Source organism: Mus musculus, chromosome 8 (assembly GCF_000001635.26).
Source record: "Mus musculus strain C57BL/6J chromosome 8, GRCm38.p6 C57BL/6J".
Lineage (NCBI taxonomy): Eukaryota > Metazoa > Chordata > Mammalia > Rodentia > Muridae > Mus > Mus musculus.
Genome location: NC_000074.6, coordinates 114,233,445 through 114,257,914, shown reverse-complemented (window position 1 = coordinate 114,257,914; position 24,470 = coordinate 114,233,445). Strand labels below are relative to the sequence as shown.

Here is a 24,470-nt window from a genome sequence, read left to right as displayed (position 1 = left end):
AATGGGGCAGGTCAGGGCCTGTCACTGCTGGAGGTGACATCTGAGGCTCCCAGATCAGACTAGTTCACTGGTTAGTCCTGTAGGGAACTGATGTGCAGTGGATCAGAATCCAGATAAGTTCCCTACTGGGGTGCTTAGACTTAGTCGCTTCATCTTTCTGGGCCTTCATCTTCAGACTGACTCTTTGCAGAGCAGCAAGTGTCCCCGAAGCTCTTTGTCCTGCTGCCTCATTTTAAGGAGAAACTTTCAAAGTTAACCGAAATTCTTTGTGAATATATCACAAGCAAAATTATTTCACTCTTAGTATTGTTTACTAAGCTATCTCCCTTATTTAAGCAATAGCCTCCTTGATATGTCCTTAGTCACCTCTTTCTCAAGAGCAGTGGCTCTCAACCTTTCTAATGCTATGACCCTTTAATACAGTCCCTCATGTTGTGGTGACCCCCAGCTGTAAAATTATTTCCATTGCTGCTTCATGTGTAATTTCCCTACTATTATGAACACTAATGGAAATATCTGTGTTTTCTGATGATCTTGGGCGACTGATTTAGAGCCCTAGCATAGTATTAGCACATAGAAGCTATTCACAAAACATGGGACAGATGAATCAATGAATCTTCCTTTTTTTTTTTTCCTTCTTTGCCATCTCTGTAAGGCAACCCTATTCCTATCTCTGTCTCTTCACCATCTCACAATGCTTTACTCAGTACATGTTTGATTCAGTAAATAATTATGTGCCATACATGTGACAGCGCGACATGCACTGGTCATCAACTTTCTGCTGCAGGATTTTCTAGGCCCTAGGAACACTTAAATAGATTGTTCTGGGGGACAGATCACCTCCAGAAATACTCCATCACATTTACTAGCCACAGCGACAAATCACACCAGCAGCCAGAGCACATGTGTGTGGTCATGGTGACCTCCTCAAGGTAGCTGTAGGTGGGAAGGAGAGAGTCCTCCAAGAGTCTCAACACACTGCACACCACCAGTCAATATTGACATGAAAAATTCATCTCATCCTAGCTTCCCGAGAAGATTTTTGGATCAGACATTTGGGCTTGTCTCCCATGCTGAAGTCCAAGAAGCACAGGATGGAAGATATGGGACCTGGAAAGGCTCTGGGGTCATTCAGTCCGACCTTTGGCCTATTGTCCTATTGAGGAAGAGCTTCTCAACTCAGCATCCTCCTGTAACAGATCCAGGATGGGAACTGATGGCCTCCCACAGTCGTGAGTTCTTCCTTGAGGTGACCTTACTATCTCACTATTTGCGCTGTTCAATAGACAGCCTCACCATAAATTGTGCTGTCAGGAAGTATGGCCCACAAAGCCACAGGCTAGTTCATGCTGTATCCTCCCAGTTACTGTTACAGTTCCAACACCAATCCTGTATCCTGGGCCTTCTGTTCCCTGGCCAGTGCTTGTTTACCCCTTTCCCTCTTTCCACAGACTCATGTCCAGTAAGTAAGTGCCTGAAAGATGACAATTCTCTTAAACGAGGCACAATGGAGTATCAGCAGTTGTAGATATTTTTGCATTCATAGATGTCTTATGTGGGTGATAGAATTTGCAGTAGCATGGATGGATCAGAAAGATCAGTGCAACACTAAAGACATAGAAGGGAGTCATTTGCATACCATGACTTCATGTCTCTATAAAGACACCAAAAGTTGTGGGACTGCATTGCAGGTGGTATCATCAACTTAGAACTGCTGCTTCCAGGCCAGACTAGGCCTTTTACAGAGATACATGAGAGACGTAGTCTAGAAGACAGATCTTCCTCATACAACCAACAGCTTCCACAAGTTCTCCTTTTATTTGCAGCACATTGCATCACATGCAACCTTGCATTTTCAAACCAAATCCTATCTACTCTCTGATAGTCAGGCAGAACAATGTACCTAGTTGCATAAACTCAAAAGGGAATGTGGGTTTCAGTAGTTGAGAGCTTGCCTAGCAGATGCAAGCCCAGGGTCTGATTTTTAGCACCTCCAACAAACACACAAATATAGGAGTTCTCTGCTGACTTAGCATGGGGGAAACACAACACAATGATCATTTGTCAGAAACACCAAGTTACCTAGGGAGGAGGGATGGGTTTGTCACTGGTCCCCTGTATCCTCCTACACACTCATTGCAATACACATAGACCACAACCAACAAAAGAACTAAATGTGAACTACTGTAGTCTCTGTTTCTGATATGACCTTCATTCCTAGAAAGTAACTGGCATCACAGGAAGCCATGGACTGTCCAGAACAGCAGAAGCTCTCAGCAAATGAGTTATTACTCCTGCTATGTGCAAACAATGGAGAATGACAGGTGACATAATACCATGGTGGCAATCCACACTGGCCTCCATTAAGCCCTTTGCAGAGAAAGCATTGTTCCAAAAGCAACACACATTTGTGGCCATTATAAAGAGCTACATCCCCAAACATCAACTCTAATGGCTTTTGTCAGAGATAAGCACTCTGCCCCTTTGGCTTATTTCATTCTTGTTTTCTGATAGCGTGTTTGCTTACCCGCAGAATTGGAACTGTGATGAACACCACTGGGAACTTTGGTGTATTTTTTTTTTTAATTGCTAAGCTTACATTGTATTTTGATGGATCGTGAAAAAAAATCTTAACACCATCATTTTTTTTGAATAGGATGATTCTATTGAATGGCTAAACTATAATTCTTTTGAGTAAATCCATGTCTTACTTGGAATTTTAATGTGTGCTATTTTAAACCATATTTAACTGACTACCTTGTGAAGAGACCTCTGTTACCTGCCAAAGACAGAGCCTCTTTTTAATCTACAACATGTAATTTGTAGCCAGTATGTTACTTGACAGGCTGTGAGTGCCTGATGTTTGAGTGAAGAGTGGTTATCTGTGGATTTTTTCCTTCCCTTTGTGTGTGTGTGTGTGTGTGTGTGTGTGTGTGTGTGTGTGTACATCTATAGGTCCTTGTATATGGAGGCTTGAGGCCAATGTTTGAAATCCTCTCAATTGCTCTCCTACCATACTCACTGAGGCAGTGCCTCTCAGTCAAATCCATAACTTGCTGATGTGGAGAGTCTTATTAGCCAGATGTTCTGGGGATCTTCTGTCTTGCTCTCCCAAGGATGGAATTGCATATGGGCTGAGATGCCAACTCAACATTTAACATGTATCCTGGGTATCTATCTGTACTCCAGTCTCCATGCTTGCACGACAGGAATGTAACCATTGAGCTACCTTCCCAGCCTCTTGATTCTAGTTTCTTTAGGACAGATTGCCCATGGTTGAAGTTTTCTATCATTCATTTAATTTTAGTTAATTAATTTTTTTCCTGTAGTATTGGGGGTAGACCTGGGGCTGTGTATATGGTCACCAAGCTCCATCCCAGTACTATGCCCTAGATTTTTATTCAGCAGCCTGACCAGCAGGAAACTGAGTTCAAAAGACGCAGTGAAGTTCTACAGAGAGGATTTGTGGCATTAAAACAAAAATTTCCATCTCTTTAGTCTACAGAGGAATAAAGTAGGGCCCCACCAGGAGGTATTTTTGCTTTGAAGAATACATTTCGGTAGTGGGAAATCAAATACAGTTGCTGGCTTAATGGTTTACAAGCTGTTTTAAATAATGAAACTGTCCACATATGGCCTGTGTTTTGATGATAACATATTCATTAATTAATTCCACATACTTCATGCACCCACTGTCTTATAATTAAAATGCTCATTATCAGCACACAGATGTTGCCCAATTACAATAGGTGAAGTCCATCAGTTTAATGTAATCCAACCACTGCCTCTCATTCCCTTCTTCAAGGACACAGTGCTACTACTCATTGGATTCATGGAGATGTCATGTAGCCCAGGGAGACTGGTGGGAACTTGCACAATATTCTTGCCTAGCATACAAGGGAAGCCAATACATAGCTGCTGGTGTGTGAATGGGTTAGGATATAAGTGTGTGTGTGGATTATCTGGGTGGTTGATAGTTTGAGTGAATACATGGATGTATGAACAGATATATAGCTGGGTGGATGGATGGCTAGGTCAGTGGCTGGGTGTATAGATAGGTAGACAAATGAGTGGTTGGGTGAAAACATGGAATCTGGTGAAGGCAACATTAGAAAGGCACGGTAGTGTGGGCAAAGGAAGAGAGGCATGGGAGGCTTCTAGAAGGAGGTGACCTCTAAATGAGATATAGAATTTTTCTATATCTAAATAGTATGGGTTATCACTTGCAAAGCAAAGGGCCAGGCCATGTCTCAACAATATCATTTTAAAATCATAAGTAGAAATTTTAAAAAAGAAAGAAATGTCCACAGGATGTCAGGAATGAGGTAAAAGAGAAAATTCTCTCATAGAGCTGAAATGTTCTCATCAAGAAGGGCAGGGACAGAAAGGCAGGGCTGGGGATGGGAAGTTGAAAGAAAGCCTTTCAGGGAGAAATAATTGTTATGACCTTTGGCTGATCATGGAAGATGGATTCAAGACCTTAGTTCACCTCCAAATGCATTGTAAGAGAAAGATATAGGCACATATAGTTATCTCAAATTAATCTCAGGAGTAAGGAGTGAGTCAAGGAGGCTGGAAAAGTCCAGAAAATGGTGAACAATAAAACTGTACTCCAGTGGGGACCCTTTGAGAGGTTATATAAAACAGAAAGCCGGGCTCATGAGTCTCCCATCGAGGGGAACTGATCCCCCAGTTCTCACATGGCATTTGCGGAAGGGTGGTCCTGGGCACACTAACTTCAGAGCCCTTCCAGCCCGGCCTGAGCACACACCAAGTTGCACAACAGTCATCAGCCTTGGGCAGCAAGCTGCAGGACCTGCTGGTAGAACATGGGACTGTCTGTGTCGACTTCTGAATAGGGATCTGGGTATGTCTGCTGCTGGGCTCAATGATTTCTCTGTGACTACAGCTCTGCAAGCAAACTGACTGTTCCAATGACTTCAAGCCATGAGCAGTGTCGCTGGGTCCTATGGCCAATGACGTGCCTTCCCCTACTTGTCACATAACCATATCTGTTATGTGCTGTGATGTGATTCTGAAATGGCTTCCAAAGGTTCATTGTTTGAATCTTTGGTTCCAAGTTGATGGTGCTGTGTTGAGAGGTGTTGGAAACGTTTGGAGGCAGGGGCTTGCTGGATGAACTAGGCTACAGGTACATGGGTTCTTGGTGGTAAATTATCACTCGCCACTTCTGGCCTCATCCTCCGTTTCTTGGTCTGCTTTGATTTGAACAACTGCTTCTTATCACGTGCTCCCCATGCTGCTCCGTGAGAGCACATGGCGTCAAGCAAACTCAGTATGGTACTCTACAAAACCATCAACCAAAATGAATAACTCTTCTCTCAAATTGTTTCTTAGGAGATACTGCTAGAAGTTATAGTTCATTAAATTAATCAATTAAATAATTAATTCTTTTTTTCTGAAGTGACAGAGATAGAACCAAGAACCTTGTGCATGCCAGGCAAACTCTTTACCACTGAGCTATATCCCCAGTGCTATGTCCTATATTTTTGTATGGCAGCCAGACCAGTAGGGATTTGAGATAAAAGGCTCTATAAAGTTCAGAAGAGATCTGAAGATGTGTGTGTATACACATATTTATGTGTGTACACACATATATTCACTACTCATAAATGTTATATTAATACATAGAAGAATAGATATAGATATAGACATAGATATAGATATAGATATGTGTGTGTGTGTGTGTGTGTGTGTGTGTGTGTATGTGTGTGTGTGTGCGCGTGCACATATCTGCCATTTGGCTTTATGCCAGTCCCTGAAGTCCCTCAAGATAGAGCTTGATTTATCTTCCAGATACCTAGCATGCTGCTTAGCACATAGTACATAACAAAGATCTACTGGGTAAAGTTTACAACTCACTTCATGAACTTTCTGTCAGAGGAAAGCAGAAGTAGACATGTCTTTCCATTATTTCCTTTCCCTCCAGGATGTCCAGGTCCTGGGCTAACAGCAAGGAAAGAGCCCCAAGTAACACAGTGGAACGTCTACCTCTACTTGGCCATCTGGACAGCCCAAGTCGTAGCATTTGAATGTGCAGCCTCTCTCTCATTATGGGGTAGAACAGGGATCCCTCCGTCACTGCTCTTGAGGCTTAAAATATTTGCCTTGCTTAATGCATTCCTGACTGGACCTGTCTCCTAATCACCTCAAATCCAGGCTTATTGCCTTGAGAGTGTAGATAATCCCCTGGAAGGTCTAGAACTTTCTGTGGGAAAACTCACAGTTCCCTGGGAAATAAAGATTACCAGATAAAGTTGTATTTGCTCAATTTTGTAAGAGATAGATTGGCCATCTGTTGGGGCTCTGGAGAGGAGGGAAGTACCATGCCTACCCTCAAAGAGAGGGGTGGCTCAGTTCATGCCTTCCACCTTGGCTAGCCTGCAGCACTTCTCTCCTGCTCTCTCACTCTCTGGATATCTTCTTGGAGGCCAACACAACCCCATATGCTATCAGAAAAAAAAACAGCTCCAAAAATAGGTGAGTGGTCAGAGGCCATTGAGCAGATGGCTAAACCTGAACCTTCTGTCTCCTTCCTTCCTTTCTGACCTACATTTCTGTTTTAAAATGCTGGCTTTGAAGAAGTGCCACCCAAGTGTGTATTTCATCTCCGTCTGCGCCACCTATACATTTCAGTATGTGGCTTCACTTTAGTCAGGCTTGAGTATTTTAAAATTCCAAGCATATCAAATATAGTCTATACTTCCTGAAGTTGTTGGGAACATAAGTAAAATGATAAAGAGCGAGCCCATAGCAGCATGCTTGTGTAAAACTTGGCCCAGAAAATACATTAAAAAATATTATATCTACCAATTTACCTAGGGTTGGCTATGGAATGTTCTCCCTAGACTCATGTGTTTGAACACTTGGTCCTTAGCTGCCATTTGGGGAGGTTGTAGAGACTTTAGCAGGAGAAAGTGAGTCAATGGGGGAAGGGTACTTAGGGCTTCCATCTTTGTTCAGTGAGATGTGAGCTAGCTGTCTCACGCTTTATATCACAAAGATAATTTTGCCTATTATCTTCTCCATGATGACAAACTGCCCATAATCGTGAGCGGAAACAAGCCCTTCCTCCCCTACGTTGTCTCTTGTCAGGCATTTGGTCACACCAGTGAGAAAAGCAACCAATCCACCTAGTAATATTGGGGAAAGTGCTATTGGTATTATTCTGACAACTATTTATCCATCGGCTTAACTTATTGGTGGAGCTGGGTGCAGAAAGACCTATATTATAGGGGATAGGAGGGGGTCAGGACCCTCATGATGTGTCATCATCCAGGTTTCTCATTTGTCAGGATCTGGCCTTCAACCTTGGCTGTATCCGATGCTTACTGCTCTCTCAAAGGACTATGTGGTCTTGGGCTTCTGTGCCATTGCTGGTTACTTGAAAACTCTTACTTACCCTCAAGAATGCCTGACATGTTATCACTCTTCATTCCAAGTAATTAATCATTTTCATCTGAATATTCCATTAACTCTATCCCTGCCTCCCCACACTATGCCCACGTTTCCTTGCTCATTGGAGTCCTCCACAGAACCAGGATCTGTCTCAATATCAAGGCTGCCCTGTATCTGTCTCTATAAGGCCGTGTATAGGACATGTCCCATTGCAAGCATCCCCTGTGTAAATGTACTCAATGGTCCCTTAAGTTCATTCAGTCTCAGACAATGTTTTAGATTATCCTTGCGTAATAGAAACTAGCCTGAATTTGAAAAACCTAGGTAGCTTCCCTTGATGAGTTAAGGCTTGAGTGCCACTATATATTTGAAATAAAGTGAAATTTAGACTTGTTCTTACATGAGGAGGGGCTCCCTTCTCACTATGATTCTTCAAACCTGAAGAAGGTGATTTCAGGCTGGTCATCTCCAGAGGAACAGCTCGTAGGCTCTCCTAGTTATACAAGAATCCCTGTTTTCCTCTCTTAATCTAAATATCTGTCCCATCTCCCGAGATCAGGGTATCTAAGATTGGACTGCGTGGTGGAGTGCAGTTGTGCACCACTAAGTCCCACTCACATCTTTACTCTTCATCTTAGAGCATATGTTCAGTTTTGCCTAGAAGAAGAAAATACTAGAGATCAATCAGAGTTATAAAACTATGCCATTTAGTAATGAATATATTTACTCATGTGGTAACAGGGGACAGTGGTTAGGGATCTATACTTAGCATATGAAAGTTCAATTTCTGACTCTACTATTTTGCTGATTTATAGCCTTTCTTGAGTTCTCTAAGTATCAGCTTACTCATTTGTAAAATGAGAAAACCCAGGTAATACATACTAAGTAGGCAGTGAAGGGCCTGGTGCACAATATTCTCTTAGCTATTTCTGACTGTTGTACTGAAAGTAGTCTTGTTAGACTTTTCAGCATGGATTTAAAGAGGCAGATATTATATATGCATGCTTGTTTTACTTTTCTCCCCCTGTCAGGTTAAATTGGGTTTACAATAACTCCAACTTCAAACCTTATACTATGCGAATGTAAAACTTAACTGTCCAATCAAATGGCCCTGGATGCAGCAGTAATAAGTTTCTCAGAAGCACCGAGAGATACTCATACAGAACTCCAGCATCAGCAGAGTTGCCCATTGGTATTCCAACCCTGTTGGCTCATTTCACATAGCAGATCTTTACACCCACTGCTTGCAGTCTTCGGGCAGTAGAGAAGTAAATTCCTACTCTTGTCGCTTGTGAATGTTGTAGCTTGGCAGTTGTGCGGGGGGATGCCCTCTCTATCAGAGAGCTGACCAAGAGGTTCATCAAGCTGTTGATTTAATCCATTGGAGAAGACCAAAATGGCTTAGATTTCATCAGCTTCTTGGTCCACACCCATTTATTCAATCCATTAGCATTCCTTTATTTATTTGTGTACTGTTAGAGTATTCTAAACCAGAGATCTCAGTTAGGGACATGTAGTAAGATTCAAATGAGGTTCATGATTAAGAAGTATCAATAGGCCAGATAGTTTGTATGGGGCACACATATGGTATCTAATAGAGAATCTTCATAATTTTTGTAGTCCATGTTCCTGGTAAAGGGCTGTGAGGGAAGACATGAGGAGTATGCGTGAAGGGGTGAACATAAAGCAGAACTGGGCAGAGGGAGAAGCTAAGCTGTGGTAAGCTTGAGAGATGCTCTAGCCAGCTACCATAGGAGCTCTGAAACTGTGCTAGCTATCCCTTCTTCTTCTTCCTGAGGAAAGAGGACTGGTGATTCAATGTAAGTTGCCCTTGGTAACAAAGAGCAGAAAATCTTTCGCAATATAGTTCCATTTCTTTAAGGTATTCCCAGGGAAGACTGTTGTCAGCAGCAGCCCACTCTCCTGACAGCTAGAGGCCAGGAGTACTTTGATCCCAAAGACAGTCCTGGGTTTTATGTCTTAGCAATTACTGCAGTTTTATTAGCCAATTTATGTTTATGTACACTGTGCTAGGCATTCTTCAAACGTTTTGCACCAAATGGGTCATTAAAATTTCACAATATTTTGAGTGAAAAAAATAGTGACTATATTAGACATGGAAAAGTAATGGAGAGCTAAATAAACCACAAAACCCAGTATTCTAGTTCAAAACAGCTCTAGGGATTGAATGCTTAATACTGATTGTTAATTAGCTTTCTAATTCTAAGAATTTAGAGAATGGGGTCATAGTAGTGGTAAAAGGGGTGGTGGTAAAGAGATTAATAGAAAGAGAAATTTTCACACAGGGGCTAAAGATAGCTTCCCAAAGAACACACAAACCAGTAATATAGAAATCATCTGGTCTACCTCACTTTTCATTAAGTATTAAATCTACCTCATGGAAGAAGTATCTTGTCTGCCATACCTTACAGAGCATCTCGACTGTCTCATCTTACAGAAGAAGCCCCTAACAACACACAGCATTTGGTCTTGCTCACCTTACAGGAGCAGTACCTGGTCTCCCTCGCCACACAGAAAAAGCATCTGCTTTACCTCACCTAACAAAAGCAGCATCTGGTCTACCTCAGGTTACAGACACAGTATCTGTTCTACTTCACCTTATAGGAAAACATCTGGTCTGCCATATCTTACAGAAGACATGCTGGATAGGACTCATGTTATAGAAGAGATCTCTGGTCCAAGCAAAAAGAGGACTTGTTAAGAGTAACACAATGATGGCAACAACAGGATGTGGCCCTGGATGCCCAAATTTGTGAACACAGTTGTAGTGACAGTTTTGGCATTTTGGTCTCTCTCTCTCTCTCTCTCTCTCTCTCTCTCTCTCTCTCTCTCTCCCTCTCCCTCTCCCTCTCCCTCTCTCCCTCCCTCCCTCCCTCCCTCCCTCCCTCCCTCCCTGTCTCTAGTTTCTCTCTCTTTTTAAAGTAAGTATTAGAAGAATACTGTTCATTTCCCTGTTCTGGTCTATAATTTAGGGGCACAACTCTATCTTGAGCAAGGAGGATATGTCAGGAAAGGACAACTTGAATTTACCCTGGAGTGAACTGAGAAGAAAGTGGCCGGGATAATCAGAGATCATCTTAGGCACCATGGTACCTAGGACTGGGAACAAAGGTCTCAAGGGTATCAGCTGGAGCTGAGACTATATTCCTCAAATATGAAAACGGTATAAATTCTATATACCTCATTTATTCCTATCTGAGCCCATTCTTTCTCTTAATAAGGCAATACTACTCTGAAAAGCAAGAGTGACCTTTTAGGTGTATCACTGGGGAGGCTGATGGGTCCCCAGTGTCATCTAAACCCAGGGAAGACTAGTCCATTTGGTTGAAGAACTTGGCAAGTGCTCAGGAACTCTGAAGCTAACTTTTCCTTAAAGTTTAATGATCTCTTCTGTGTTCAAGGAAACTGATGTTTGGAAAGGCACAAGTGAGACGATTTGAGCAATCCAAGACATTCCAATATTCCAAGGCCCTAAACAGACAGTTTCAGGAAAGATAAATGGGAGGCGGCATGATTAGCCTGATTTGCCCTTGTCTCAGGTGTCAAAAGCTAGCAACCCTCAGACTGTGTTGTTCATTACTCATCTGCTTCTGACTGTGAATGCCAAAGTACCACTGTGTATTCCTAATTGGATGATAATGGAGATACTGTGTTGGTAATGATATTATTAATAATGGCAGGCAGCAAGTCCATTTTCTTTTTGCTGGAGAGCATGACAACCCACACACAAAATCCTCTTTATAAAAATAACACACAAGAAACACGAGACAGACATTATAGCCACATTCTTACAGATAGAAAAACAGCGTCCAGAGACGTCAGTCTGCCCTACCCCCATGTCTTGCTTGAAAACTAGAAGAGCTAGGATGAACTCTAGATCTGGCTTAGAATCTAGACTCTCCACTACAAAAGCTTTTGTTGACCTTTTAAACTTTTGGATATTTTCCCTTTGTGATTTCTTCATACTTTCTCCAAATATTCATCAAGTTATGTGCTTGATGTAGGCTCAAGGGACAAGGTGCAGGAATGAAGGAATGGTACTGTCTTTGCCCTTGTGCATGTGGCAGTTGGGGGGTTAATTTCAGATGGAGTGTTATGGTCAAGAGAAGATCCAGTCTGGCTTTGCCAGATTCCATGAGAAGTCATCTACTGAGTCTTCCCTCCTCCTGAAGAGTCCTCAGCTCCTGGGTGGACCCAGATTGTACTCAATTTAGAAGAGAAGTGCCTCAAACAAGGAGAATCCATCTCATCTCACTCCAAGTGGAAACAAGGCTTCTGTTGGCACAATCCACCCATCTACACAACCAGAACCTTTTATAGTTTTTGTCTCACAGACAATGAATGGGAATTATGAAGCTCAATCTACTTGAGTATGTCTACTTTAAAGAGCTGATATATTTATTCAGCCAATATTGAGTGAATGGATCCTGTCTCTGAGGCCAAACACAACCTTTACAATATTTATGATAAAGGTATTTTTCAAGCTAGTCATGATTTATGTGCAGGAGTTAAAAGCAACTAGAATACAGTTCAAGGCAGGCTTTGCCAGATCTGGACAGAGCTTAGAAGAGTATATAAATATTCCCTATGCCATCAAATTGTTTATATCTATCTAACACATTTAATATCTATATATCTAATGTGTTTAATATCTAATATAAAGCATGTTTGTGGCATAAGGAATCCATACTCAATGTTGTCATCAAATTTCTGAGGACAGAGAGTGGGGAGCCCATTCCATTGCAGATCCCAGGAGCGTGATGGTCATTTAGGAAAGCAAATGCTTGTCTCCCAGGGTTGGCAGTTAGAGGAGGTCTTAACCCCAGTCCTGGCCCTTTCTGCTGATGTGAAGATGCAGTTAATTCTGGTGATGTCAATTATTCATGAAGGACATGGCAGGGCCACTTTGTTCTCTTTAAAATTTTAGCAGTTCTGTTTCCTATCGTTGAAGGCCCTTTAGGGACCAAGTGTCTCGCCACAGAAAAATCTCCCTTGTTCCATGGCACAAAGTGAAGTAGGCAGAAAAAAATGAAGAGAGGTGTAGGTGTTTCTGAGGCCACTGCTGTTTGGGTCATGTCAAGAGCACTGATACTTGGGGTTCAACCTAACCCTCTGACTAATGAACTCCATGGCTTTGGAAGCATCACCGATACTTAGTCCAGGTGATTATAAGAGCTAAACTTTTGTTGGTGTTGATGGTATGACAAGTGCTGATCTAGGCTCATCAGTAACTGCATAGACAGACAGTAATTTTACTCCAAATTTACAAATGGAGTAGGAAGATAAAAGGAGAACTAAACAGAGGGATTTTTAAAATGAGAGTTCACAGTCTCTTTTCCATGGTGACAGAGTGCAGCAGAGAGAACTTAATAGGAAATAGACAAATGTTCCAAATCATCTAGTGCACAGCTGGTGATTGGCAGAGAATTGTGATGTCTTTGCTTCCTTCCAGCTCCGTGACTCTTTGTATGTAGCTGCTATTTAGGTCCCTGAAGGATAAGACTAAGGATGCTGGAGAGGTGGAGAGGTGATGGAAGGACAGGCACAGAGTCCATCAGAATGGATCTCATTTACCTAGTATACATACCAGATGCAGAACAAAATGTCTTAGAAAAGTATTGGCTGGTATGTTCAATAGCTCCCCAAAACAGCCAAATCGATGAAATTTTACAAGAATTCTGGGAATGTTATTTTTCCTCTGGGATTAATTCAGTAACAGAACCTCTCAACAAACATGCCATCTAGAATATTTTTTTAAGTGATGAGATTTTTGGTCTACAAGTATCTACTTATGAAGCAGGATCTGTGTACAAGAATAATGCGATATGAATTTTCTGGGTTGAGGGAATGGCATGATGCAAGTTGACCATCACTTATCATTTCCATTATACTATGCCTGGTCTTTTGAATTGAGCATTAGCTCATATAGCACCAATAGAGAGCTTTGGAGTAGTAGTTGCACTGTTTTGATTCCCCATATAGATGAAGAAACTGAAACACTAAGCAGTTGTTCAAGGCACTGGGCTTCGGACCCAGACTTTCTGACTACAGCACTCAGGTTGGAATCATTGCCATTGGTTGGGAAAGCTCAAGGAGAAGGAAGATGTAGATTGGGAGGCAGAAACACCAGACATAACCTGCAAGGACTTCAGGCAACATAGGTGGCTGCAAAAGGAGATCTAGGAAATTGGAGAGGTTTTTGATGGTGGCAGTTTCTCTTCTTCCCCTTGCTTACATGAAGTTCGTCATGGTGAGGCAGAGAATGTATGGGTCCAGGGAAGAGAGTGAAAAAAATTCAGCATTCTGGGTAATGGAATAGTGCTAGGTTCAGAATGTCTCTCTGTACCCCATCATCAGCCCAACATCTGTACCCCATCATCAGCCCAACATCAGCACACCATTCCAGCTAGATCTGAGGGTGGGGCATAGCCAGGGTCAGCTTGAAAAGCAATCCCTGGTCGTGTAGCTTTTTATACAGAGGAGAGCACAGAGCTGGGTGGTCAACTATCCATCTTTCTCATGCCCTTTTTGGATGCTAAAAGTCCTTCTGTCCCATGGAGGTAAAGACCTAAGAGAAGTGGCCAGATAGGAGCTGTAGAAGAATCCTGACAGTATGGGTAGCACACAAGAAGAAGGCAAGGATATTGAGCTTAACCTGAGATAACCCCTGTTATCCCCTACCATCCCCACTGATGACTACAGCAAAAGGTATAGTGGCAGATTGGTGGGCTGTAGAACCATTCTGGCCACAAGCAAAGAGCTAAAAGAACATAGAGAGGTGGGAATGGACACACAGTTCTGTGGTTCAAGTCTGTATTGTGGAAATATGTCGACCTAGATTTGAGTCCCTAGCATCAATTTAACAGCCAAGTGTTGTTAAGTATGGTAGAATATACCAGCCATCCCAGCACTCCTATGGCGAGACAGGAGGCAGAGGCAGGTGAATCCTCAGAAGCTGGGGTATCCAGAAATGAACAACCAAAGAATGTTGTCTCAAATAAGGTGAGAGACAAAGACTGACTCCCAAGATTGTCCTCTGACATCCACATGCTTATCATGGCACACACATGCACATAACCACACATGTACACATATATATCATGCACAAAGACTTAACAATAATTAAGAGGGGACCTGTAGTGGCTATTCCTGGTTGTCAACTTGACTATATCTGCAATGAACTATAATCTAGAATTAGAAAGCTCACCAGTGATCCTAATCTGGAGGCTGGGAGATACAAGTTTCTGACCTGGATCTTGGTTTGGAGATCTTGAGGCATAGTGGCTATGGATTCCAGAAGATTAAGACAGGGAGACCTCTGAGTTTACGGTCGTCTGGGATTAAAGGTGTGGTGTCACACACCTCTAATCTGGGCTACACCTTCTGCTGGAGATTACATAAGGACATTGGAAGAAGGAAGGCTCTTTCTCTCTCTTTTGCCAGCTTGCCTTGTGGGACTGAGCAACTGCTAGATCCTTGGACTTCCATTCACAGCTGCTACTGACCATTGTTGGGAGTTGGACTACAGACTGTAAGTCATCAATAAATTCCTTTACTATATAGAGACTACCCATAAGTTCTGTGACTCTAGAGAACCCTGACTCATACAGGACCTTGTGAGCAGGAAACCATTAAAGAGCTGCAGCAATACCCCAGGAGTGATATTGGAAATGATAACATATTGCAGGAGAATGGGCTCTGAGTTAGCTTCAGCTGCAACTTGACACTGTTCAGAGTTGTAAACTGGAACATCAGTTAAAGAATAGGATAGGAACTCCACAGGAAGACCAACAGAATCAACAAACGTGGATCCCTGGGACTCTCAGAGACTGAACCATCAACCAAAGAACATATATGGGCTGGACCTAGGGCTCTCCACTCATACGTAGCAGATGTGCAGCTTGGCCTTCATGTAGGTCCCAAACTGGAACAGTGGCTATTCCAAAAGCTGATGCCTGTATTTGGGATATGTTCTACTAGCTGGGCTGCCTTCTCTGGCCTCAGTGGGTGAGGAAGTGCCTAGCTTTGCAGAGACTTGAATTATCAGCGTGTATGTATGGGAGGAACCGCACTTAGAGAAGGTGAGGAGGATGGGGGAAGGATTCTGGGAGGGTGGCAGGGAATGAGCGTGATGTAAAGTGGATATGTAAAAAAAATAATAAAATTTAAATTTAAAAATTGCTTCAATAATAATGACCTTTAGCCATGTCCCTAAGCCATTATCTTGACTGATGGGGGTGGTCCCAGCCCCAGGCAGGTGGGTTGTATAAGAAAGCTGGCTGCTGATGAGCCATGAACAGCAAGCTGGTATGCAGCTTCCTTCATGAGTTCTGTTTTGAGTCCCTGATCTGTTGAAGTTCCTGCCTTCCTTGTGCTCCCATTCTGCTTCCATCATCAATGGGTTGTAACAGGTAAGATGAAAAGAACCTTTTTCTCTCCACATTGCATTTGGTCATATTTATAGCAGCAACAGAAACCAAGACAAGGCAGATGGGGAGAGGATGGTGGAGATAGCAAATATCCTGTTGCTTGGAATTTTCTAACCAAAGGCATACCCTCCATTTCTCATGAAAACCCAAGCCACCTTCATTTCTAATAAAGCCCCCTACTCTCATGGTCAACTCATCCTAAATTCACTTCTCACAAAGGTTGTCATCGTCCTCCATGATCCAGTTCACTCATCATCCTTAGAGTGCAGTGCATATGGCACCCCCATGAGGAGGTGGCATCCTGATTCCACACCCGCTCTCTCCCAGGTCCGTTCTCTGTTATAAACATTCCTGTTAGCATGCATCTCCTCCAAAGCCCACAACAAAGCTATCTACGGGATCATTTAATTTATGTGTCCGCTTTTGATTTATGGGACTTCTCATTGAAAGGGGGGAGAATCTGTTTAGTTCCTTGTTCAATTTCTAGTGCATAAATCAACGTCTTGAATAAAGTGGATTTTTGCACAATCTATCTACTGCATTGTATGAGTGAGTGAATGAATGAGCCCCAGGGTTTGGAAAGGATATCATGTCAGAGAAGAACCCGTTATAGTTCTTAGGTTGTAGACTTGAGTACTTGTGTCAATGTCAGTGCTTTTCATGATCAATCAAGGCTTTGTTTTCAACAAAATACTCTTCTAAGTTGGAATCTTCTCAGAGAGAATTCTCGATGCTTCCTGGCTGCTGGGACATGATCTCTGCTCTACCATGCCCTCCCCAAGACATTGTGCTGAGATCCTTAGAATGCCCAACTTTTCACCATTGAAAAGAGTCCTATATCAAAACTGACTCTTGCTGAGATGTCAACTGTGTCAATTGTCAACTTGACAGAACCTAGAGGGAGACAGGCCTCTGGGCCTGACTATGAGAGATTGTCTCGATTGGATTAATTAAGATGGGAAGACTTGCTTATTGTGGGTGGTGCCATTATCTAGCTAGGATCCTGAATTGTATAAATGGAGAAAGGGATCAGGCAACAGCATTGAAATATCAGTCTGTTTCCTGAGTGTGGATATGAGGTTACCAGCTGCTTCCATCTTCCGCTGCTATGACTTCTCTACCATGATTGACACTACCCTTGAACTCTGGCTCAATAAAACCTCTTTCTCCCTTAAGTTGCTTTTGTCTGTATTTTTTCTTTATTCAGAGCAACAAGAAAAGAAACAAAGGTGTCACTCTACACACCTAAATTTAATACCTTGAGGCTTTCTCCATGTTCTCAAGGTGTCATGCTAAAGAATCATGAATTCATTGAGACCACCAGTGCTGGGCACATGGCATGATTTACTTAGGGTGCTCTAGTAGAGACTCCTTTTGTGGTTGATCATTTTCAAGGGTTTGAATGATACTGAGAGATACCTCATTCATACTGAATGGAGTGTAGTCATGCCCTCCATTTCTCATGAAAACCCAAGCCACCTCCATTTCTAATAAAACTCCTTACCCTTGTGATCAGTTCATTCTAAATGTGCTTCTCACAAAGGTCTTCGGCTTCCTCCATGATCCAATTCACCCAGCATCCTTAGAGTGCAATTACCTGAAAGTTAAACTGTACTCCCTTTCCAAAACACATGGACAGATCAGCTCTTTCTTCACAGCCTGCTTTCTTCTCTCCCTCTCCCTCCCCTCTCTCCCTCCCCCTTTCCCTTTCCTCCTCTCCTCTCTCTCCCTCTCCCTCCTCTCTCTCCCCATTATTTCAGCTCTCTCTTCACAGCTTGCTTCTCTCTCTCCCCAACTATTTTTCTTTCCATCTCTCTTCTTCCCCCTCCCCACCCCTTCTTCCTCCTCTTCCCCCCCTCCTCTTTTCCCCTCTTCTCCTCTTCCCCCCTCTCCCCTTTTCCTCCTAATGTCTCAGCTTGCAGGGCATGCACAAAACCTCATTCACTTCCAGGAAAGAGTTGCAGATGCTTCATCCAATCCTTCTGATTTGCAACTAGAGCCAGGATTGATGGAGACCTAGTTATTTTCTCTAAAGCATTCTTTTGCTTGGGGAAAATGAGAGACTGCTGTGGCAGGGCTGGAGAAATGCAAAGACTTTGAAAATCCATTTACCTTAGCCAAGAATCCCCTAGCAGAAATTATCTACCTTTCCCCCTCCTCTTTACATTAGAACAGTTTTAGCTTTTTAAAGAGGTAGAGCCTTCCTATATAAACGTCACCTTGCTATCCTTAATAGCAATGCATTCCACTGCAGGCTACATTCATCTGAACTAGGGAGTCAGCATCATCTTAACTAACCTGCAGAGGTTCTTTGAATTTCACCAGTTTTCCCTTTAGGCTATACTCTCCATCCCAGGAGTTGATCTCGGGTGCCATATTGCACATTCACGTTTTTCTAGTTTGATTTCCTGTTGCTTTGATAAAACACCAATCAACTCGACTTAGCTTATATTTCCCCAACCGCCGTCCATGATTTAAGGACATCAGGTCAGGAATTCAAGCAACAACCTGGAGTCAGGTAGCAGAGGCTGTGTCGCGTACAGGCTCCCTCAGCCTGATTTCTTATGTTATCCAGGCTCTCCTCCCCAGGAGAACTCCACATCAATCATTAAGAAAATTCCCCCACAGCCTTGTCCATGGGCCAGTCTGTTAAAGGCAATTCCCCAATTGCGATCCCCTCTTCTGAGACCTGTCTAGCGCCAATACATATATCTTGTCTTCTTTGTCCCCTCTCATATGTGACTGCTTCTCAGGGGCTCTTTGTCTTTTTTATTTTCATGACCTTGTCAGGTTTGAGAAGTACTGGCTAGATGTTTTTGAAGGATTCCCTTTGATCTGAGCTTGTATGATGCTTTGTGATTAAACTGTATAAATTTGAGTAGAGATGAGGTGTCATACCTTTAAAAGTATGATCTATGAATGAGAGTAAAACCTTGCCTGCATCAAATCTTTGCCAGAAATGATAAGTTATCCATCCACGCTTTAGGTCCAAGATTGTTCCTGGTACTATGAATATAAAGGTCAGCCTCACTTTGCCTCTCTGTATCTGTTTTCCCCTTCATTCTTTCCAAATCTCCATTCCTTCACCATCCTTTCTTTTCTCACTCTTCCTCTCTCCCTACCCCGTCATTCGCCCCTTTCTCTGGAAAATTAGTGGGCTTTATGTCAGACATAATTTTAACTCCACTTTCTCTTTTTCATGTGATGTCATAAGGCAGACAATGGCATTGCCACTTTCTAGATTTTAAATTGCTCACAAGCATCTAGCTATTGGAAGACAGATCTGAGTGTTGAACGCGTGGTTTTTGACCACACAACCATCCATGCTTTCTACTAGATAACAGGTTAGACCATGAAACGCTGCTCAGGAGAAACCATCTGAAAGGAAATCCTTGTGGCTATGAGGATTATTCTGTAGCATTTGCAAAGGGGATTACCTAGACCTGGACTGCTGTATGGCTTCTCAGAGGAGGTGACATTTGAATCCTGTGAGAAGATAACTATGGAAAGAAGAACTAGGGTGTGAGAAAGCACAGAGTTTTTGAGTGGTTGATGTGCTCTGAGAAGAGTGAGCAGGTCAGCATGGCTGGAAGGAAGCTAGGGATAGAGATATTAATCTGGCACCATCTTCCTGGAGTCCTTTACCGAGGAGCTCTGTAAAGGTCAGAGGCCAGCCCTTCTCATCCCCTTGTCTCTTTGATGCTAGGGGGAAGGTGGCAGAGCACCAAGAGCATAAAGTACAGGGTCAAGAGGATGAGAGTGGACTATGACTTGGACATGGATACTCCTACGACTCCCTATCCATCAGCTCCTATATTTGCCAAATGGGGATGGCGGTCACTGCCCTGGGATTACTGCTTAGATGAGGGGAAAAAAAATCCAAAGTAGAGATCCAACATCACAAGTAGATGCAAATGTCTTCCCAGTAGATATGGCATGACTATGCCACATCCAGAGCTGGAGCATACCATGAGTCACAATGCCCAAACTGAGAGCCTCATCAGCAAGGCATTCGGAGTGGGACTGGGGCATGCCCGTATAGTTCCTGACAGGAGTCCCACACCATTGCTTTATTTTGTTACTTTCATTTAAGGGCTCATGAACCAATTTTCCACTAGTTTCTCAAGATTTGATTAGGGGGGAATTACCATCTCCAGCCATCTGGTCATTCTATAGTCAGAGGAAATTGATGTATCTAAGTTTTGATGGAGCAGTGGCTACATTTGGGCCACTCCAGTGACCACACATCCTGCTCTGGTCTGAATTACTTCCCGATGCCCAATTATAGTTCTGTAAAATCACAGCCTAAGTTGGTATTCTTTATGAGCTATCTGCAAAATGTCCACTCCAACTTTTACTGCAACGCTGATAGAAATCCTGGCACTATTAAGACCTGTATATTTTACAGAAACTCAATTTAGGCAGTTTTAGCCTGATGAGGTTTAATCTTTACTATCACTTCAATAGCGAGTTAGAATATGTATACCTGAGCCACAGTCTCACAGCTTTTTAAATGTCTCTACTTATTCCTGAGAGTTGACTAAATAGTGGCTTGTGTATATGTGTGTATGTGTGTGTATATGTATGTGTGTGTGTGCACGTTTATACATATGTATGTGTATATGTGTGTATATATGTGTGTATGTATGTATATGTATGTGTATGTATGTGTATGTATGTGTATATGTGTGTGTTTGTATGTGTGTGTGTACATGTGTGTGCATCCGTGTGGAGGCCAGAGGTCATTCCTCAGGAATTCTCACTGGCTTGGAATTTGTGTGGACTGGCTGCTCCCAAATGTCCCTGTCTCTGCCTCCTTGACTTCAGACATTTTGTGTAATTTCTTGGAGATCACACTCAGATCTACATGCACACATGGTAAGCACTTTACTGACAGCCATTTCCCCAGTCCCAAGTAAGTGGAAACATGAAAACAAATGGCCTATGTTCTCCCAGCACTCGTGATGTTCAACAAAACACTTCATTACCAGTGTTTTTCTACAAAAGCCATGCCTGAGACTGCTGTGCCCTCACATGACATTCTGAGACCATCCTAAGCCCGAGAGAGACCATCTCCGAGACTTAACCTAAGCCCACCGCAATAATCTATAAAGGCAATTCATGCCACCACTATTGTAGATGATTCCTACCAATGACCGCAACTCATGTAAGAACCGCATTGTCAATTTCAACTCTATTGGTACCATCAGGGCCTTGAAGAAACTGAACCACAAGCAGCAAACTTACCACTCCACCGCCGGCTGAGTGCACGAGCACGGACATGCCTTCGCGGAGGTTGGCAATTTCAAAGAGCATCGTGTATGCGGTGACGAAATTCATGGGGAAAGCAGCAGCCTCAGAGAAACTCATGTCATCTGGGATCTTGTAGACAAACTCCACTGGAGTACACACCACTTCAGCCCAGGCATTGTAGTTGACAAATGCCATGACACGATCTCCAATCTGAGAATAAAGAAATATAAGGTTAAATGGGGTTCTGAGAAGGACCAGACACACGGGGAGCTGTCCATGCTACATAACGCGCACAGGGTTTCTCTTACATAATACACATAGACCGATTGCATATACCCCCAGTGCATATACACTGTGAGATCCATAGAAATCCTTATGACTTTCATATTTGGGTTTTTTTTTTGATGAATCAAACTCTTTTCTATACATTTTCAGTAAAAACTCTATTTACTGAGCCGATGAGAGTTCTGGATCTCTGGATCTGGAAATCTGGAGCTACCTAGTCATCTTCTCTGCTATCATTTCCTCTCACATCTACAAATCTGGGTAAAGCCATTCTGTTATTGGAATAACTTTCTTCTTCTTCTTCTTCTTCTTCTTCTTCTTCTTCTTCTTCTTCTTCTTCTTCTTCTTCTTCTTCTTCTTCTTCTTCTTCCTCCTCCTCCTCCTCCTCCTCCTCCTCCTCCTCCTCCTCCTCCTCCTCCTCCTCCTCCCTCCTTATTTCTCCTCCTTTTCAAACTGTCCCATGTACTCTAGGATGGCCTAAAACTTGCTATGTGGCCGAGGATGACCTTGAACTCTGATCTTCCTATCTCTACCTTCCAAGAAGTGGGATTCTAGGCATGCCCCAGTAGGTCTGGTTTTGCATAGTGGCTGAGGACTTCAAATCAGTACCTTGTGTGTTCTAGATAAGCATTCTATTAACCGAGCTACACTTTTGTCTTCTGTCACTAGAATTCTGAAGATTGTCTAGTTGTGAGCAGAGGCTGAGCTGTATTGGTACATCTGATAAAGTAGAAGGACCATACTGCTCTTCCGCTCTCCTTCCCAAACTGCCATCTGCCTGCACTGTGTGCCCTTCCTTTAAGGTTTTTATCAGCCCTCACATCTAAGTGCCCCTGGACTTACATCCTGGCTTGGAACCTCTCTTCTCGAGAGACTGTTCTATTTGCACATTTGATTATAACAGAAAGAATTCATTCACTGAACAAAAATAAGTACATACTATATGGTAAACCCTAATTTTCACATTACATTGGTTATTTAGTCTCCATGTCAGCTCCCTATGCACATGTTGAAACCGAGGGTGCATTCTATCCCTGACCTGAGGTCACAATGGCAAAGAGCCGTCCATCATATATATCTTTTCATGACATTACAATGCTCTCCTGCCACGTTTGTTCATTCAAGCCCCTTTTCAGTCTTGAATTCCAAGAACAGATGATAGAATGGTGAATGAATGACAATCCACACTCCTCAATTGTTAATTTTCTCTGAAAAACTGCAGGTGGCAAATACTTTGAGTGGCAGGGCTTAAGGAGGTAATTCTATCTGGAAGGAATATCTTAGTAGAAAATAAGCTCTTAAGTTGGTGGCATGAGAATAGGGGTGCTTCAGACATTATTCCAAAAGAGTAAAGATCATGTTTTGCTGTATGAAAGGGTTGGTGTTGTCCAAGAGATTCCATAGTAGTCTGCTTCCTAAAACCATAGTAGCTCTGTGTACTGGGGTTAAGGTGGCTATCCCCCCAGTCTATAAATTCAGTGTCTATAAAGACTTACCAAGGTACCCTGGCACCTATCAGACCTGGGTTAAGAGGAGCTCAATTAGATATGTCATGGGATCTATAGAGGCGTGAACCTCATTTATAGTGCTCCTCACATCTCTGTCCCAGAATCGATGCATCCCTGCAAGAACTGGAATAGCTCAATTCAGGAGAGATATCTGAGTCACCAAACCCTGGTAGACTTACCAGCAATAGGAACAACGTGGAGCAGGTCTACTTCCTCCGAGAGAGCAATTAATCCCCACAGTGATCTGATGGCTGGACACAGAGGAATATCTGATACCTCCATCTTTCCCTTTTCTCAGGAGATTTGGCTTACACACACACACAGGTTCTCCTGTCTCTGACTCCTCTCTGGTCTAGACGGTGAGAGGTCCTTGATCAAACTTATCTGTGGCTCTGGTTCAAACTTGACTTTTTTTTTCTCCTTCTCTCAAGCCTGTAAGTACTCCCAGACTCACTGAATACTGGATAGAAGAAGATCTCCACTTTAGTGGACAGATTTAGATTTCAAGTTTAAACATAAATATATTTGATAATTTTGGGGGGTGGGAGGTTCTGGAATTAGAATCTGATGGATATTAAAGTTTCCTCCCTATGAAACCAAACCTAGCATCTCCAAAGATATTCATGTCTACCTGCCAATTCCAAGACACTTTTGATCCTCTGCAACCAATGAATTAGAATCTTCCAAGGGCCATGGAGTCCAGGTCCTATTATTCCACCCCATCCCCCACCCCCTTGAGTGACATGTCATGCACTGTCAGTGTTAAGGTACCTTCTGACTCAGATATCATCTAACCACTCTATTTCAGTGACAAGAGAATCAGATAAAGCAGGCTGGTTAAAATTTTGCCAAAACTCCCCTGAGCACTGAGCACAGGACTAGGAGTTCAGAACACTCTCGTTTATTTGTTTTTCAGGCCTAGAGAGACTCCTTATCCATCTAGTTCACTGTGTTTGTGTCCAACAAGAGCCGAGGATTATTGATCCTAGGGGACATAAAGTGTGGTAGAAGAGAGATCCGTATGAACACATGGCCATGAACTGAAGAAGAGAAACCAGGCTTTGGGTGGAGCAGATGAGCAGTGCTGGATGTGAACAGTGAAGAGCAATGTTTAGTGGATATGTGTGGAACCAGAAGGTGTTTTCCTAAAGGTGTTTTCCTAAAGTCTTCATGTGGTTTGACGCATGCAAGCATTGGCAAACTCATGAAGGCACAGGTAGCTGCTGCACTCCTATCAATAGTTGACCTATCCCAACACGGAGAAAGGGGAAGGGAAAGAGCAATCCTTTTGAAATGACAAGGTGGTGGTTGTCTTTATAGCACATCATTATTAAAGATAAATGGGAACAGCATAAGAAATACTAACAGTTGGTATGCGTCACCAAGTGCTGGATAAATGAAAACATTTGGGCATTTGAAACATTAGCTCTTTATATTACAGCTTTCAGATGCAACAGATTTGCTGTGGTCAGTGTCAGGTCCCAAGAATTAATGGCTTTCCTAAAGAAATGGTTCAGTGTTTACAGATTTTTCTTATAATTGATTCTAGTATTTT

The 24,470-nt window shown here is 42.7% G+C and overlaps 1 protein-coding gene across 2 annotated transcripts in view; it reads right to left on the bottom strand.

The window, feature by feature from the left end:
* Vat1l (vesicle amine transport protein 1 like) overlaps positions 1-24,470 on the bottom strand; it is a 168,794-nt gene that overhangs the window by 116,160 nt on the left and 28,164 nt on the right. For both annotated transcript variants that reach the window (XM_011248394.2, NM_173016.3), the window contains exon 3: positions 21,117-21,332. In XM_011248394.2, the coding sequence (XP_011246696.1) occupies positions 21,117-21,332 (216 nt within the window). The remainder of the gene's footprint in view (positions 1-21,116; positions 21,333-24,470) is intronic.